The sequence below is a fragment of the Chiloscyllium punctatum genome, chromosome 5 (genome assembly GCF_047496795.1).
Source record: "Chiloscyllium punctatum isolate Juve2018m chromosome 5, sChiPun1.3, whole genome shotgun sequence".
Classification (NCBI taxonomy): domain Eukaryota; kingdom Metazoa; phylum Chordata; class Chondrichthyes; order Orectolobiformes; family Hemiscylliidae; genus Chiloscyllium; species Chiloscyllium punctatum.
Genome location: NC_092743.1, coordinates 34,781,233 through 34,797,188, shown reverse-complemented (window position 1 = coordinate 34,797,188; position 15,956 = coordinate 34,781,233). Strand labels below are relative to the sequence as shown.

The window sequence follows — 15,956 nt, the reverse complement described above, 5'->3', positions numbered from 1 at the left end:
TTTTGCTTAAGCCTAAACAATGAGTGTTGTCAGGATAGACTGTCATGGCTTGTTTTGGGAGTACAACACAGGTGTTCTCTACCCCCTCCCCATCTGACTTCCACTTACAGTAATGGTTGATAGGACTGGAAACTGCTTGGTGTCTGTAGGACCATAGGACATAGGAGCAGAAGCAGTCCATTTTGCCCATTCCGCCGATCAAGTCAGGTCTGTCTTTCAATGAGATTGTGGTTGTTCTGATAATCCTCAACTCCACTTTTGCATCTTTTCTCTGTAACCCTTGGTTCCCTAACTGATTAAAAATTTGATTATTGTATCCTTTAATATAAAAACAAAATTACAACACAGGAACAGGCCCTTCAGCTCTCCAAGCCTGCGCCAATCTAGAATCTCTATCTAAACTTGTCGCCTATTTTCCAAGGATCTGTTCCTCTCTGTTCCCCGCTCATTCATGTATCTGTCGAGATGCATCTTGAATGATGCTGTTGTGCCCGCCTCTATCCCAGGCACCCACCACTCTCTGTGTAAAGAACTTTCCATGCATATCTCCCTGAAACTTTCCCCTCTCACATTGAACTCCTCATAATTGAGTCTCCCACTCTGGGAAAAAGGCTTCTTGCTGTCCACCCTGTTTATACTTCTTATGATTTTGTAGACCTCAATCAGGTTCCTCCTCAACCTCTATCTTTCTAATGAAAATAATCTTAACCTACTCAACCTCTCTTCATAGCTAGCGCCCTCCAAACCAGGGAACATCCCGGTTATCCTCCTCTGCACCCTCTCCTGACTTAATGACCCAGACTTGACAGCGCTCTGTGATAAAGAAATCAAGACACACTACTCCTGAATGACAAATTTCTTCCTCATCCCCATCTTAAAAAGGCAATGCCTTAATCTTAGATTATGCCCTCTGGTCCTATCCTCTCTCACATGGAGAAACAACCGCTCTGCATCTATGTCTCCTAAGAATGTTGTATGTTTCAGTAAGATCGTTTCTCATGGGATGTGGGCATTGCTGGCTGGACAGCATTTATTGCCAGTCCCTAGTTACCCTTGAGATGGTCGTGGTGAGCTGCCTTTTTGAACTGCTGCAGTCCCCATGCAGTAGGTTGACCTCCAATGCCTATGGCGAGGGAACTTCAGGATTTTGACCCAGAAACAGTAAAGGAACAGCAATGTTTTTCTAAGTCAGGATGGTGAGTGGCATGGAGAGGAACTTGTGGATGGCAGTATTCCCATTTATCTATTGTAGATAAATATAAGATGAATATCTCCTTCTAAACTGAAGCGGTCATGGGTTTGAAAGGTCCTGTCTCAGGATCCTTGATGAATTTTTGCATTGCATCTTGTAGATAGTACACACTGCTGCTACTGACTATTGGTGTTGGAGTGAGTGGATGCTTGAGGATATGGTGCCAATCAAGTGGGCTTCTTTGTCCTCAATGGTCTCAAGCTTCTTGAGTGTTGTTAGAGCTGCGCCCATTCAGGCAGGTGGAGAGAATACCATCATACTCCTGATTTGTGCCTTATAGAGGTGAACAGGCTTTGTGGAGTTAGTTCCTGCAGAACTCTGAGCCTCTGTCCTGCTCTTGTAGCCACTGCATTTATATGGTGAGTCCAGATGAGTTTCTGGTCAGTGGTGACATCCAGGATGTTGATAGTAAGAGGTTCAGGGGATGATAACAACATTGAATGTCAAGGAATGGTGATTGAACTGTCTTTTGCTGGAGATGCCTATTGCCTTGTATTTATATGGTTTGAATATTACTTTAAGATTATCCAGATCATGTTGCATTTGAGCAATGACAGCTTCAGTATCTGAGGAGTCATGAATGGTGTTGAACATTGTGCAAACACTGGCAAACATCCCTACTCCTGAACTTATGATTTGAGGGAAAGTCATTGACAAAGCATCTGAAGATGGTTGGGCTATCTGTTTGGTCTGACAGCTTTGCATTTATCAAAGCCTCCTGACTTTACACTGTATTCCTTGTGTAATAAAGGCCAACATTTCTTTGCTGTCTCTGACATCTACTGAACTTGGATGTTTGTTTCTTTTGTGATTCATGGGTGAGAACTCTCCAATCTCTCTGATCCTTGGATTTCTGCAGTCTTTCTCAATTTAAACAGTTTTCAGCTTCTCAATTCTTCCTGCCAAAGTGCCATAACTTCCAAAAATGCCACATCATATTCCATTGCCAAGATTATGCCAACTCACTTAACCTGTCTCTCTACAACGACAGACTTTTTCCATAACTACACAGACAATGGGTCAAAAACCAATATTGGAGAAAGGGTCTGTGAGAACATGGGGTGGTGGTTCACATGCTCACTTACCCACCACTACTAAAAGCAAAAGCTATCCCCACTCTGGTACAATGGCACCTTATTGATCCAAACTAGACAAATACACAGGTTAGTAAAGGATTGAATCATGCAGCCACACTATTTACTTAACAAAAGAAGCTATTTAGCATGTTTACCTCGGGACACTTCAAGAGAGTCAATAAAGTTCTTTCGACGTGATCATCACAGAAAGCACCCCAATCCATTTGTGCATGTCAAGCCATTAGCCCATAAATTAATAATACTTGAAATAAAAGTGGGAAATTTAATCCCATGCAATTTCTTCAGGCTCAAGTAGTATAGAAGCCTATGTTGTTGAGGTAACCAGACTTGATTGATCTGTCTTCTGCAATGCAATAGATCGCTGGATAATTAATTTTCATTCATGTTGAATGAGAGACAAATATTGGCCAGGGTACTGGAGAGAATTCTTGCTGTATTTTTTGGAGTATAGCTATGGGATGCTTGTGCACAGGATTAAAACTGAATTCAATTTCCGTAATGCACCAGAGTTTCAATTCGTTTATTAATGAACCTCTGTGTATTTCAAAGTTCCCTTTAAAATTTCAATGGGAACTAAATTTGGATAAAATATTTCTTTGGTGATATTTGTCTGAACCAATGGGATGTAACAGCCTGAATGGTGCCTGAATTACCGTGTGACTCTAATGCAGCATAAGGTGCCATAAAGAGGATGGAGAACAGAAGAATAAGGATTTGGAGCTCCACCCCTAATGTTTTCATTCCAGCAGGTTGCAGATGCCTACTGTGGCTCGAGCTCACAGGGGGCACCAAGGTGGAGGTGGGCAAGCAGGTTGAAGGATGAACTGTGATTCTCCTGCCTTCATATTAAAATAATGAAAATCAAAGCTGACGTTTACAGATCACTGGTACAGCTGTAATACTTGTGAGAATGTTGTGGACAGGCATAATTGCATATCACAATGGAGGATTGAGTTAGAAGCAATATTTGTGTACGCTGAAATGAAATCTATGACACAGCTTTTACAAATAAGGTAGGTGCTGCATTTCTAGTGCAGATTGAGTCTGCCATGTTGAATACATTTACATCTATAAAACAGGAACTGCTTAAGATAACTTCTGGGCCTGTATCTCTCATTACATTTCCGCCAATAATGAGATAGGCTATCTCTCAGTCCTGATCGCGGACAAATATTATTGCTGCTCATAAATCTGCATTCCTCAGCCACTTCACAGTGGTAAAGTACTAACAGAAAACAGATACTTTACAGAAGGATGTAAGAAAATGATTGCAGTATTTCTGAACCTTTCCATGCATTGGTGTGTACTTGATTTCAGAGCAACATTGGCAGAAACCTTGGATGGCTAGTGTTGCAATACAACTGTGAGAAAGTTAAAGATCCATTTAAAAAAATGCTTTTCTGCAACACCTTCTTACTTTTCTGAGAAACTTGAGGTCACTCTATGTGGTATTAGTTAACTATTTAGAAACAGAGGTACTTCAGCTTTTTAGGCAAGTCATTTTACACACTGATGTTAAAAGAATAACCAGTTTACCTAACTGGACTATTGTGATCGCTTGAGGAAGGTGAACTCCCTGTCCTTTTATATACATTGCAAATGGAACTATTAATATGCACAACAATTTACAAGAAGAAAATCTCTTGTTTAGGATCTCATCAAAATAATGACACCTATGGAATTGTTCCTGGATTAGACCATGAATCATGAATCAGGGCTAATAGTTTCCTTTTCAGTTTTTCTCAGAATCCCAATCAGTATGGATGAAAGAAAACAGGCATGTGGCCAATTCAGGATTTGTGTTCCCTTGCTTTCATTCTTTTGGATACTTGCTGATCTATGTTAGATTCTGATCCAATAATGTCTCAAATATTAATTTCTCATTCCTGTGTTCCAATCCATCTGTCACTTTCTCTCTCTCTGTGTCTCTCTCTCTAACCTTCTACAATCCTACAACTCTCTGAGCACTTCATTGCTTTTCAACTCTAGCCATTTTGTTTATAAATATGATTGTGAAGCACCCTGGGATGTTTTGCTATGTTATAGTTTTATGTAAGTGCAATGTAGGCTCTCCTTTGATAGCTCAGCTAGTAAAGCCAAGAACAGGGGATTCCCAATTTATAAACAGTAAGTTATGGCGACTCATTCTTATGAATGAGTTTCCATCTAATGATTAATTTTAAGGATCTGATATGAGGACATTTCCTCACACTAAAAATGAATATTTTATATTGTACTATACTGCATCCCAGCTTGTACAAATCAACTTACAAATGTGCTCAGGAATGGAACACGTTATAAACCTGGGTACCCCCTGTACTGTTGTCCATGACAGAACTAACATCTTTAGGACACTGGTTCTAAAGAATCTGAGGTTTCAGGACTTTTGTAGGGTAGTGATAGAACCCTTCTCTCTGAACCAGAGAACCTGGGTTTGAGTCCTACCTGTTCGAGAGGTATGTTATAAAATTGCTAAGTGGTCGTTTTTGGTAAAGTTAATTGGTTTGCATTTTTAAAAAATGTATTTACACGATGTTGGTGTCACTGGCTCGGCCAGCATTTATTATCTGTCCTTAATTGTCCAGAGGCCAATTAAGAGTCAATCACATTCCTGTGGCTCTGGAATTACATGTAGGTCAGACCAGGTAAGGACAACAATTTCCTTCCCTAAAAGACATCAGTGAACTAGATGGGATTTTCCGACAAACATGGTTATCATTAGATTCTTAATTTCAGACTTGTGGTGGATTAGAATTTGACCATCTGCCATAGCAAGATTTGAACCCAGTTCCCCAGAACATTACCTGGGTCTAGTGATAATATTACTAGGCAATTACCTTCCAAATGATTACTGCCAAAGAAATATTGGCTATTTCACAGAGAGTACATGCAGTGCCTATTACTTATGGGGGGAAATGTTGGGGTGTTTAAGCTGCTAATTGAGACAAGCTGTCAATTAAAGAACTCTTACCTTTTAAATCAACAGGAATAAACATGGAGTCAGCTTTGATTACACTAGCCTGCCATTAACAGGATGGCCACAACCTTAAGAAGAGGTTGATTTTCTTTCAGCTCATTAATACTAGCAATGTGGATGGCTCTGCTTGAAACATGGGCTATTGTTGTGTGGCGAGCTCAGCTGAACACTTTCTAGTACGGGCCACTGGACAGCAATCAGAGCCATGACTAATGTGCTCTTTCCATGGCTAGGGTGATTGACGTCAGCATTGTAGTTTTATTTAGAGTCTGACTATTATTTGTCGCACTTTTGCTGTGTAAATGCTTCATTTTAGAACAGGAACTCTGTTGATAAATTCCAAACAATTTGTCTTTAACATTTGGATTCTCAAATTATTTGTACAGTGAGTTCTGCTATAATGCGATAGTTCTGTTCTTGCGCAATCCTGTGTTATAAGAAAATCGCATAATAGCAGCACCATTTAAACTAAAGAGGCTGGAATCACATTAGAACTGATACATGCTTTAAACTTTTGCACTTTAAAAACAGTGTCCCCAATTTGTCAATCGTATTGTAGCGAATTTGTGTTAGTGAAACACGCATTATACCAGAACAACCTGTATGTGTTAGTTCTGAGCTTGGACAAGAAAGTGGGCTTTTCAAATTTGTGGTTCTAGTTTCTAGAGCTGCACACACTGGAAACACAGGACAGGGCATTCATGGGACCTTATCAAACTTTTCATTCTTTTAAATCATCTGGGACATAAAAATCTATTTGATCTATCCTGCACAGGCTATTTTGTTGTGGAATGGATGACAGTCACAATTGAGTCATGATTACCTGACAGTATTCAAGAGCAGTTTCTAATTGACTGACTTTTCTCCAAGTCATTGTCAAGAAATTTGGTTCTAGATTGTTCACTGACTTCACTGAATTAACTAACAGAGGACAGGGGAATGATTATACATTTATGTCTGTTATGTAACTGAAGTGTAGAGTGTAAGGTATTCCATTGCATCATGGAAAGGAGTTACAGAATGCATCTTTTTTATTGCGATTTTCCCGTAAGATAACTTGCCAATCTCAATCACATTGTTGCTCCAAAATGTTGCAAGCATACACTCGCAATGTTCTAAAAGATAACATCATCCATGGTTGAAGTTCCCTACTGGAAATTACACAAATGCTGGCTTCACGTGAGAAGAAAATAGGAGAAGAAAATTCAAATGATGAGGCACTGTACATGACTCTGCAGTTCCACTAAGTGGTCAATTATAGGCCAATTGGCAAGGGATTGTGAGTTTCCCTTTTTGTTTAGATGGGAGCACATACCTTAGATCAAAGGTTTCAAAATGTTGGCCTTTGTGAGTTAAGTTGCTGTTTACCAGGGAGCCCATGGGCCACATATAAAGTTTAAATCTGTTCCCATCACTCTGCATATTTCTCATGTTCCTGATAATAATAGATTTGGATGTTATTATTTGGAACTTATTCACCAGTACGGCAACAGCAGCAAGAACAATTCCTTTTGAGGCCAACAAAATATAAACAGGAACCACCAACAGTTAAGCAACATAACTACAGACAGTACTGAGTTGCCTAGGTTAAAAGAACCAGAATATTCAATCGGTTTCATTCTTTCAGACCACAGGTTGGATATGTTTGTCATTATGGAATATTAGAAGATTCCAATTGCCTGTGATATTGTCCATCCTCTGAAGTTTAAATAACAATATAATTTCCAAAGTCTTCACTACCATCATCCTTCTCTCAAGCCATTGTCTCTGTCACTTCACCATTATCTGTACCATTAATATCTTCTGCACCTCCACCTGCAATTTCCTGCTTAAGGACATTGTAGGGCAACCTACAGTATGTGGAGGGCAGCAGTTCAAGAAGGCACTCACCACCATCTTCTAAAGGGCAACTATGGATGGACAATAGCCAGTGATGCCTGCTCCACAATAAAAGAAATCCCCATAACCATCTGCCCCATCCATTTCCATTACCTCTGTCATCATCTCCACAAACACGACAGCCATGTTCACCACATCCATATGGATCTCCATAACTAATACCATCACAGCTATCTGCATCACTTTGGTAGCCATTTCTATGAACAGCTTTAACCTCACTTCCATGATGATTTCCACATTGACACCATCATCAGAAACTCCAGTGCCTTCAACAATATAAATATCACGACCAATTCCACCTCAAGAATTTCCATCATCATTCTCATTTACATTATCTCTAACATCCTCACCACTATCACCATCATTATTTCCAATATCTCCAATGGCACCTCCATCACAATGTACATTATCATCTTAATATTTCCACCACCTCCAACACTATAACCAGCTCCCTCACTACCATGAGCAGCATCACCAATCCTCCCACCATTATCTGTACCATTGTTTACTGTGAGGTGAGTAAAAAGAGGGTGTGAGGAAGCTAAGTGCCCTTACAGTCAGCAACAGAAAACTCATACTTAATGCTGGCATCCATCAGAGATGATGGCATAATGGGAAGGTCACTGGACCAGTTTCTCAAGATCCAGCTAATGCGTTGATGACTTGTGTTTAACTTTTACCGTGACAGAATTTAAGTTTTGACCATGACCATGACAATGACCACTATCATGAGCATAACCACTAGTTTTGATTGTGGTAACAACTAATGCCCTTCAGAGAAGGAAATCCACCATGCTCACCAATACTGGTATGCATGTGTGTCCAACTCCACATCATATGGTGGACTGCTGTCTGAAGTGGTCTAGGGAACCAGTTAGTGCAAGGATTCTTAGGGATGACAATAAATGTTTGCTTTGCCAGCAATGCCCACACACTGTTTAAATAAAAGCATAGCCAAGTCATATGGTTAACAAAATCATACTGGGGTCTCCATATGATGTACGTCTGGCTTACTTCCAATGTTGGTTTGCTTTTTAAAGATTTTTAAAGATGCATGCTTTTTAAAGATTTTTGTTCAGAAAAAGCAAAATGCACTAATGAGGTTACGCATTGTAGAACTGCAAACTGTGCTGTTTAGCATTCCAGTTATATTTAGATGATTATTAATTTACATACGCCTCATTTGGTTTTAAGCCTTTTGTATTGTGAGAATTTCAAGCCACTAAAATCAATCCTGATAACAGGAATCTTATGATTTGTGCTGAACAAGCAGTATTTTATTCTGCTGCAACAGACACCTGAGAATTGACAATAGTATGGAAAGGCTCTCACCTATACATTTGTGTGGTTGATCGGTGGAACACACTGGTCAGAAGGTTATTAACCAGGGGAGCTTCCTGCATTTTTTCATGTAGTGCAATAGATTTTCTATTATTCTTAAGCAAGTTTGAAGTTTTTCAGCTTAGAATTATATCTTTAAAATTTCTATACAAGAGATGTTTTGCATTAAGTTTGAATCATTAACTCTGACTCAAATGTAAGAACATTTTGTACATGCTCTACAGGTATCACCAGTAAGACCAGTTTTTAATTGCTGTCTCTCACTGCATTATGGGAAGATAAACTTTCTTTTTGAGAGACTGTAGTACATGTGGTGAAGGGACAGGTTTTTGTCCTTTGGTCACTATGTTATCAATTTCTTGACTGATTTAATCTCATTGATGCATTTTTGGTCATTTTTCTATGTTAAAGGTGTTATGTGAATGCAGATTGTTGTTACTTTTGTTGAAATAATAAGTACGGTAGGATTCAGGCTTACCAATCCCTGTCATATAATTTAACTGGCTGCATTAGAGCCCTATATAAATAAATACAAAATGTTACTATGTTATCCTTTTTGAAGTTTAGTAAGAAAGATCAACAAGAATAGTATCCCATTCTATTACCATAGTTGCTAGGGAATCAACATTAAATATCCTACCTTACACTTGTTGTCATATGAATCTTTTTATCTTAAACAAAGATACACGTATCTCGCCTTGAGGCAGCTGGCTGCTTTTGATTCCTGCAGGTACCTGAGGATGTATACCAGCTATTTACATGGAATTTCCATACAGCAACCCAAATACGAAACAGATGGGCATCAACAAGACTGCATCCATTGCTCATCCATTACTGTAATATAGTAACTTGCATTCATGTAATGTGTTTAATACAAAAGCTCCTAAGCTACTGAGATCAGGCAAAAGTGGATGCCAAGACAAAGAAGCAGTAGCAATCCTGTCAATCTCCCAATGCCAACCACTTGAATGCGTTAGGAGCTAATTCTGCAATGTTTAATTGACTGACTGATCAAAGTCATGTCAAGCCATTGAGTGGATGCAAAGCCCTACCATGCTCCAATATAAGTGAGATCATCTTTGAGGAGAAAATTGCAATTTACTGGCATGGAGGTGTGATTAGAGGTAAATGGTCTGCCACTGACAAGCATGCCAGTTCTGAAAGGTCTGCTTGCAGGGGAAGCAATGACTCCCTGTCTGAGTCTTGTGTATTTGATACTGATCAGCTTCTTACCCATTCTCCTAAAATTCTGTGAACATTAATTCCATCTGGGAATCTTACTTGTGTAACTTTGCTGAATGCTTTCTAATAACTCAATTCATTTACTGAGAATGAAATGCTGTAAAAAAGAATAATTGTTCTTTTAATTAGGATTCTTTTCATGCTGAGCTGATGCAAAGTCACAAATCTGAAACATTAACTTTTATATTTCTCTTTCTATATATATAGGTACTGCCGGACCTGCTGAGCAATTCCAGTATTTTCTACAGCTATCTGTTATGAAATCTATGCAGTCTGTTTCTTGTTGAGGCATTGCTGAAAGGCACAGAAGCCTAATGGTCATGCACTGAACTTCCATTGGACAGTCGTGAAGTCAAGTTCCACCATGAAAAGTTATGAAATAAATCTGGCACTTTGTGAGCTGGCTCCTGATAAAAGGGACTATGAAAGTTTCCAGTTTGATTTAAAAACTGAATTAATGCACTGCTATTCTTCAGAGGAACTAGAAGTCACTTCTACCTGGTCTGACCCGAGTGTGACTCTACTTCCACAATGCGTGGCTGACTCTCACTGTTGTCAGGGCAATTCGAGATGTGAGGAAGTGTCATTTTGCCATTTACCCTCCCTCATTCCTGGTATGGAGGGATTGATTTATGAGCAAAGGTTAAATAGATTGGGACTCTACTCATTGGAGTTGAGGAAAGTGAGAAATGATGTTGTTGAAACATATGGGATTCTTATGGGGCTTGATAGGGTGAATGCTGAGCAGATGGTTCCCCTCATGGGAGAGTCTAGGAATAGAGGGCATAGTCTCAGAATTAAGGGGTGCCAATTTAAGACTGAGATGAGGAGGAATTTCTTCTCTTAGACAGTTATGAGTCTTTGAAATTCCTTGCCACAGAGAGTTGTGAAGGCAGAGGTCTTGTTTACGGCTGGGATAGATAGACTTTTGATCAGTTGAGGAATCATGGGGAAAGGGCAGGAAAGTGGACGTAAGAGATGTTAGATCAGCCATAATTCTATTGCATGGCAGAGTAGGTTTGGAGGGTCAAATGGCCTATTCCTGTTCCTATTTTTTAATGGTCTTATTAGGTAAGAATTTAAATTGAAGTATTTTCTGCCCCTTCAGCTGGATGTCAGAGATCACCCAGGAGCGCACAAAGAAGAGTAGGTTGCTGGGAAGCAGGCTCAGCTAAGATTAGTTAAAAGCTTAGCCAATATCTATCTCAACCATATTTCAGGCCACATTTGCGCACTTCAAAGGTTGAAGAGCTTTGAGATATTTCTACAGGTATCAAAAGGCACTTTTCCTTTGCCTCAAGTTAAACAGAAAATGCCAGTAATGCTTGCCACTAATAAATTAACAACAAGGGATTATAAACTGGAACATTTAAGAGGAGATTGCAAATTCTGTCACACTGAGAGTGACAGTCTCCCAAACTGACTTCGCCGCCTGTGCCAAGTAGCTTGAATTCCGGATATTAAACCACTTTTACCCACATCAAAAATACATCAGCGTTTTTAGAAGTGAAAGAATATTTACCAAAAACCAAATGTAGTCTGCAATAAATGTTAAGAATTAGATTCAATCCATGCATTCACATTTATGCTGTATTTAGTTTTAACTGAAAATGCTCCATTTTTGTTTTCCAATGTTCCTAAAGCATTCCGATGACAGGGACCTTTGCTAATCAACGGTAGACTCATTCAAGCTTTTCTTGCAATTTTAATCAAGAGTCATTCCAAGAATGAATCTGGATTTTCTGTTTCGTATTCACATCGACAAATATGGTAAAGTTATCAGCAAAATCAAATCCCTTTCCAGGTAGAACCCCAGCTGAGTTGTGTTATTAATCGGTGGATTAAAAAATCTGTAAGAAATTCCTTTGACTGTTGTGTAAGAAATGAATTAGCCGCTCTAAAGTAAATCTATTCATACTTTAATTAAAATAGCAGATAAAGGAAAAACATGCCCCTTACTAATATTGCACAGAGCTGCTAATTTCTCTCATCATGGGACTCAGTATAACCAGATAAACTAATAAATAAACAATTTTGTTAGCATATGAAATTTCTACTATTTCTGCGTCATGTCTGCAAAATTAGCAGTTTTGCTGTACAGTAGATGTGACCAAAAATGACGAATACATGTAAATGAATGGCCAGCACTCATTATTCCTCTGCCTGGTTGAATGATTAATTTTAATTAGGTGTCATCTTCTTTAAGATAACATTGAGTCATAGAGATGTACAGCATGGAAACAGACCCTTCGGTCCAACCTGTCCATGCCGACCAGATATCCCAACCCAATCTAGTCCCACCTGCTAGCACCTGGCCCATATCCCTCCAAACCCTTCCTAACATACTAACCTATCCCTATCCCTCCAACACACTTGTGCTTATTGACCTACACTGACTGTCCCTTCAGATTTTCAACGTCTCATTCTTGTTTCAAATCTCCCCTCTGGCAATCTGGACCCCTCCGTTTCCTAACTCACTCACCCTCCCAGCCCTGGCACTCAGCAAGAATTCATTCTCTCCTCCCTTCCAATTCCTTTGCTCCCACCATTGACAGTCAAACCCTACCCTGTTTTGACCTTAGACTTAGCAATCTCCTCTCTAAACCTTCACAGTTCTCTCTCATTTGACAGAACAAAACTGATCAAGGACTGTCGAGTTTTCTTTGGCTTGGTATTAACTCTTGTCTAGTCATTATCCTATGAAACACTTGGGGACATTATAATCTGCTATTAGTGCAGGTTATTATTTTTTCTTTCCTTTCAGGTGTTCTCTAGCTCAGAAAGGTTAGTTTGCTTTCTTGTCAGCATTTCCCTCTCGTTTCTAGCCATATGATTTTCTAGTCACCAGTTTAACAAGTTAATCGACTGAAAAACAGTTTGGACTTACATACTTGACACAGGGCTGGAGTGGCAAAGGAGATAATAGGGTCTGATCTTTTAGTCAGATCAAGGAGGGGAGACACATTATTGTTCAATGAAACATTTCCTGGGATGGCACATAATGCAATATAGCCTTCCGGACTTGTACGTTCCTCCTTTATTTGCAACACTTGAACAACCTGCCATTAAGTTCTTGCAATCATTAATCCAACAGGGTGAATATTAATACATACCAATGAATTGCATTTATCGAGAACATTGCATAAATTAAAAGCATTGGGGGAAATGGATATTTTAAAAAATCTTGTTGGCGTGCATCATGATGGTTTGTGCCAGATACACAGAACCCAACCAAATAGTCAGTTGCCACTATTAGACTGTGAGGCAATTCCGCCTTTAGTGGCCTGGTATCCTATGGATCAGGACATTGAATAAAAGAGTAATGATGGCAAAACGAGGTGGCAATTGGATGGGTGTTATTGCTCTGTGGGATGTGGGTGACACCGGCTGGGCCAACACTTATTGCCCATCCGTGCTCTTGAGAAGATGGTGGGGAGATGCTTTCACATTAGACTTCAGAACGTCCCAAAGCATTTTACAGCGAATACATACAACCTGAAAGGTCTCACATTCACAATGAGATTTGAACCGCACCGTCACATCATGTGTCTCAATGAATGAATAAATTAAGCGCTGACAGTTTTTTGACTACGATTTCTAAGCAAAATTCTTTTCCGATTAATACAGAGAGAAAATTACGAGATAGGGCAGGGAGGAAGGGAACGGTTAAGTTAAAGAAATGCCCTGAAATCTCATATTCCAAAGTGACAATCCTACTGGAGTATTTTGCTATAATTTCTGTGTCTTATGGTCCTGTTTCTCAACCACCTGATGAAGAAGCAATGTTTTTAAAGCGAGTGCCTCCAAATAAACCTGCCGGTCTATTCCCTGGTGTTGTGTGATTTTGAACTTTGTCCACCCTAGTCCATCACCGGCATCTCCACATCATGATTACTGGCAGAAGGTGCTATATGAGAGTCAGGGCTCCGAGCCTTGTTACCCCATGCACCCTTCTCGGATCATTGTTGGCCGCTGACCTTAGTCCGTGTAGCAATGACCCTGAGCTGCGTGGGGAGTGTTGTCTGGTCAATGTGTTTAGCCCAGGCAGCCAGAGCAATCAGCTCTTCCCAGTTTAGAGATGCCGCAGCACTCAGTTCCCGGAGGTACCCAAGGAACATCTGTTTAGAGCGGAGGCAGTAATTCCTGGTGAAAACACTAAATGCAAACCATTCGAATGGACTAGTTTCACGCCTTTGTACACACATTTTTATACTGTACATAAATCACACATAACCCCAATCACAAAGTAATTCTTATGAGCCAGATTGTATCTTTTAAGTCAATAGATAGCACATAATTACGATAGCTAGGCTTAAACATGTTCCGCACTTTGTAAAGACAACTCGCGGGTTTACATACGCACAGTCCCACTTCAAAGCGAAACTTACATGAAACAGTAAAGTCCAGAAAATCGCCCTCTGTGGACCCATGGTTTACTCAGTGTTACCGGCTCCCTTTACTTGCCCCATGCCCCGTTGGGAGGGTTTTTCGTTCTGTCTGTCGCCGGGCTTTGAGTTTTTATGAATTCCTGGTCAGATGAGCGAAGTCCGAGCCAGATCCTGGGACGTGTGTTTGTGTCTGTGTGTATGAGAGAGAGAGATTTAAATCAGCCCTCAGGCTTCTGCAAGTTTTTTGTTGTTGTGTTAATTGCATGTACAACTGTAACTTTTCCTGGCTGACCTTTTAAAAGCGAGCAGCCTTCTTTAATCTTGCAAGACCATCTCTCCCAAATCCACGGCCGGCCCTCCCTCCTTTATTCTCTTTCTCTCTCTCTCCCTTGTCCGAGGATCGGGAAACCGAGTGTTTAAGCGTATCCTCCAGCGAATTCCCGGTCCGGACGAGTGCCTTTCCAAATGGAACCCTTCAGATGGGTTTGGATTAGTTTGACATCACTCTGCCCACGGTGTGTTGCTATGGCTCGGTTTTGTGTATTGTGGGGAAGGGACCGCTTGTGACACAGATGATCGCTGCTTCTTGCGGGCACATATTTATTTTGAACTGTCGCTACCAAGTTGAATCCTTAAGCGCAGAATTCCTCCGATCCGGGAGTGGCTGTGATATCCCGCTCCACAGAGTGGGGAGAAGGCGTCGATCCAAGGATAATTGCCACATTTATTTATTTTCAAGACCAATTGGTTGCACTGTGTCAGTGGGACAGCCGGGGATCAGATTGCATTCACAATGACTGACCTGCTATCTATATCTCATTCTGACCACCCTCCCGCTGCAGTGTCGGGTTTCTCAATCTTTGACTAGGTTTCGAGGTCTCGAAAGGAACACCGTCATCATACCCCCGACTGGGAAGAAAAGTGCCCACAAAAAGTTTTGTTTTTTTTCTCTAAAACAAACTGTCAAACTCCTACGACTGTCGTCTTACACTGCCTTAGCAGGAGTCGCTCAGATCCCATTGCCTCTTTTCACATTATACTTTCTGAACAGGCGCCTGTAACTGTCAGGATGTGAGTCTTGTGTTTTCAAGGTATCACCAAGTGCAGGTCTGGGGGACAGCACAGGACCTGGGGAGAATGGGTTGAGTCACTTCAGGGTTTGCAGCTGGCCGTTCAGTCCAGTCCTGAGGCGGTGCTGCAGGTTATCAGGAAATATAGGGAAATGCTAAATGCAGGCTCTCTCTTGGGCTAAACATGAAAAGATCCAACTCTTTTATTTTAAAGAAGAGCAGGGGAATTATCCCTGAGGCTGGATTCAATAAATCAATGTGACAAAACAATTTAAATGATAATATCATATTGCTACTTGTGGGTGCTTGCTGAGCACAAGTTGACTGTCATGTTTCCCTCATCACAACAATGGCTCAAAGATTCTCCACTGACTGCAAGGCATTTTGAGTTGTCTGATGATTGTGAAGATGATATATAACTTTCAGGTTTCTTCTTAAAAGTTAGGTATGTTGTTCATGGTTATTCACTGGAATCTTGAAAAACTTATCCCTGTGCCTTGCACTGCCACAACAGTGACAACATATCAAATTCCACTCCACTATTTAATAGACATTTAGTCTGTTAGATTAGAACCCCTACAGTGTGGAAACAGGCCCTTCGGCCCAACCAGTCCATACTGACCCTCCCAAGAGTAACCCACACAGACTCACTTCCCCTCTGACTAATGCACCTAACACTATTGACAATTT

At 40.4% G+C, this 15,956-nt stretch overlaps 1 protein-coding gene across 1 annotated transcript in view; it reads right to left on the bottom strand.

Moving 5' to 3' along the window:
* LOC140476973 (corticotropin-releasing factor receptor 2-like) overlaps positions 1–15,173 on the bottom strand; it is a 211,056-nt gene extending 195,883 nt beyond the window's left edge. The window contains exons 1-2 of the mRNA XM_072570019.1: positions 14,489–15,173; positions 14,197–14,386 (exon numbers count right to left, since the gene is read on the bottom strand). Coding sequence (XP_072426120.1) covers positions 14,197–14,238 — 42 coding nt within the window. The 5' untranslated portion in view covers positions 14,239–14,386; positions 14,489–15,173. The remainder of the gene's footprint in view (positions 1–14,196; positions 14,387–14,488) is intronic.
* Positions 15,174–15,956: the final 783 nt, after the last annotated feature.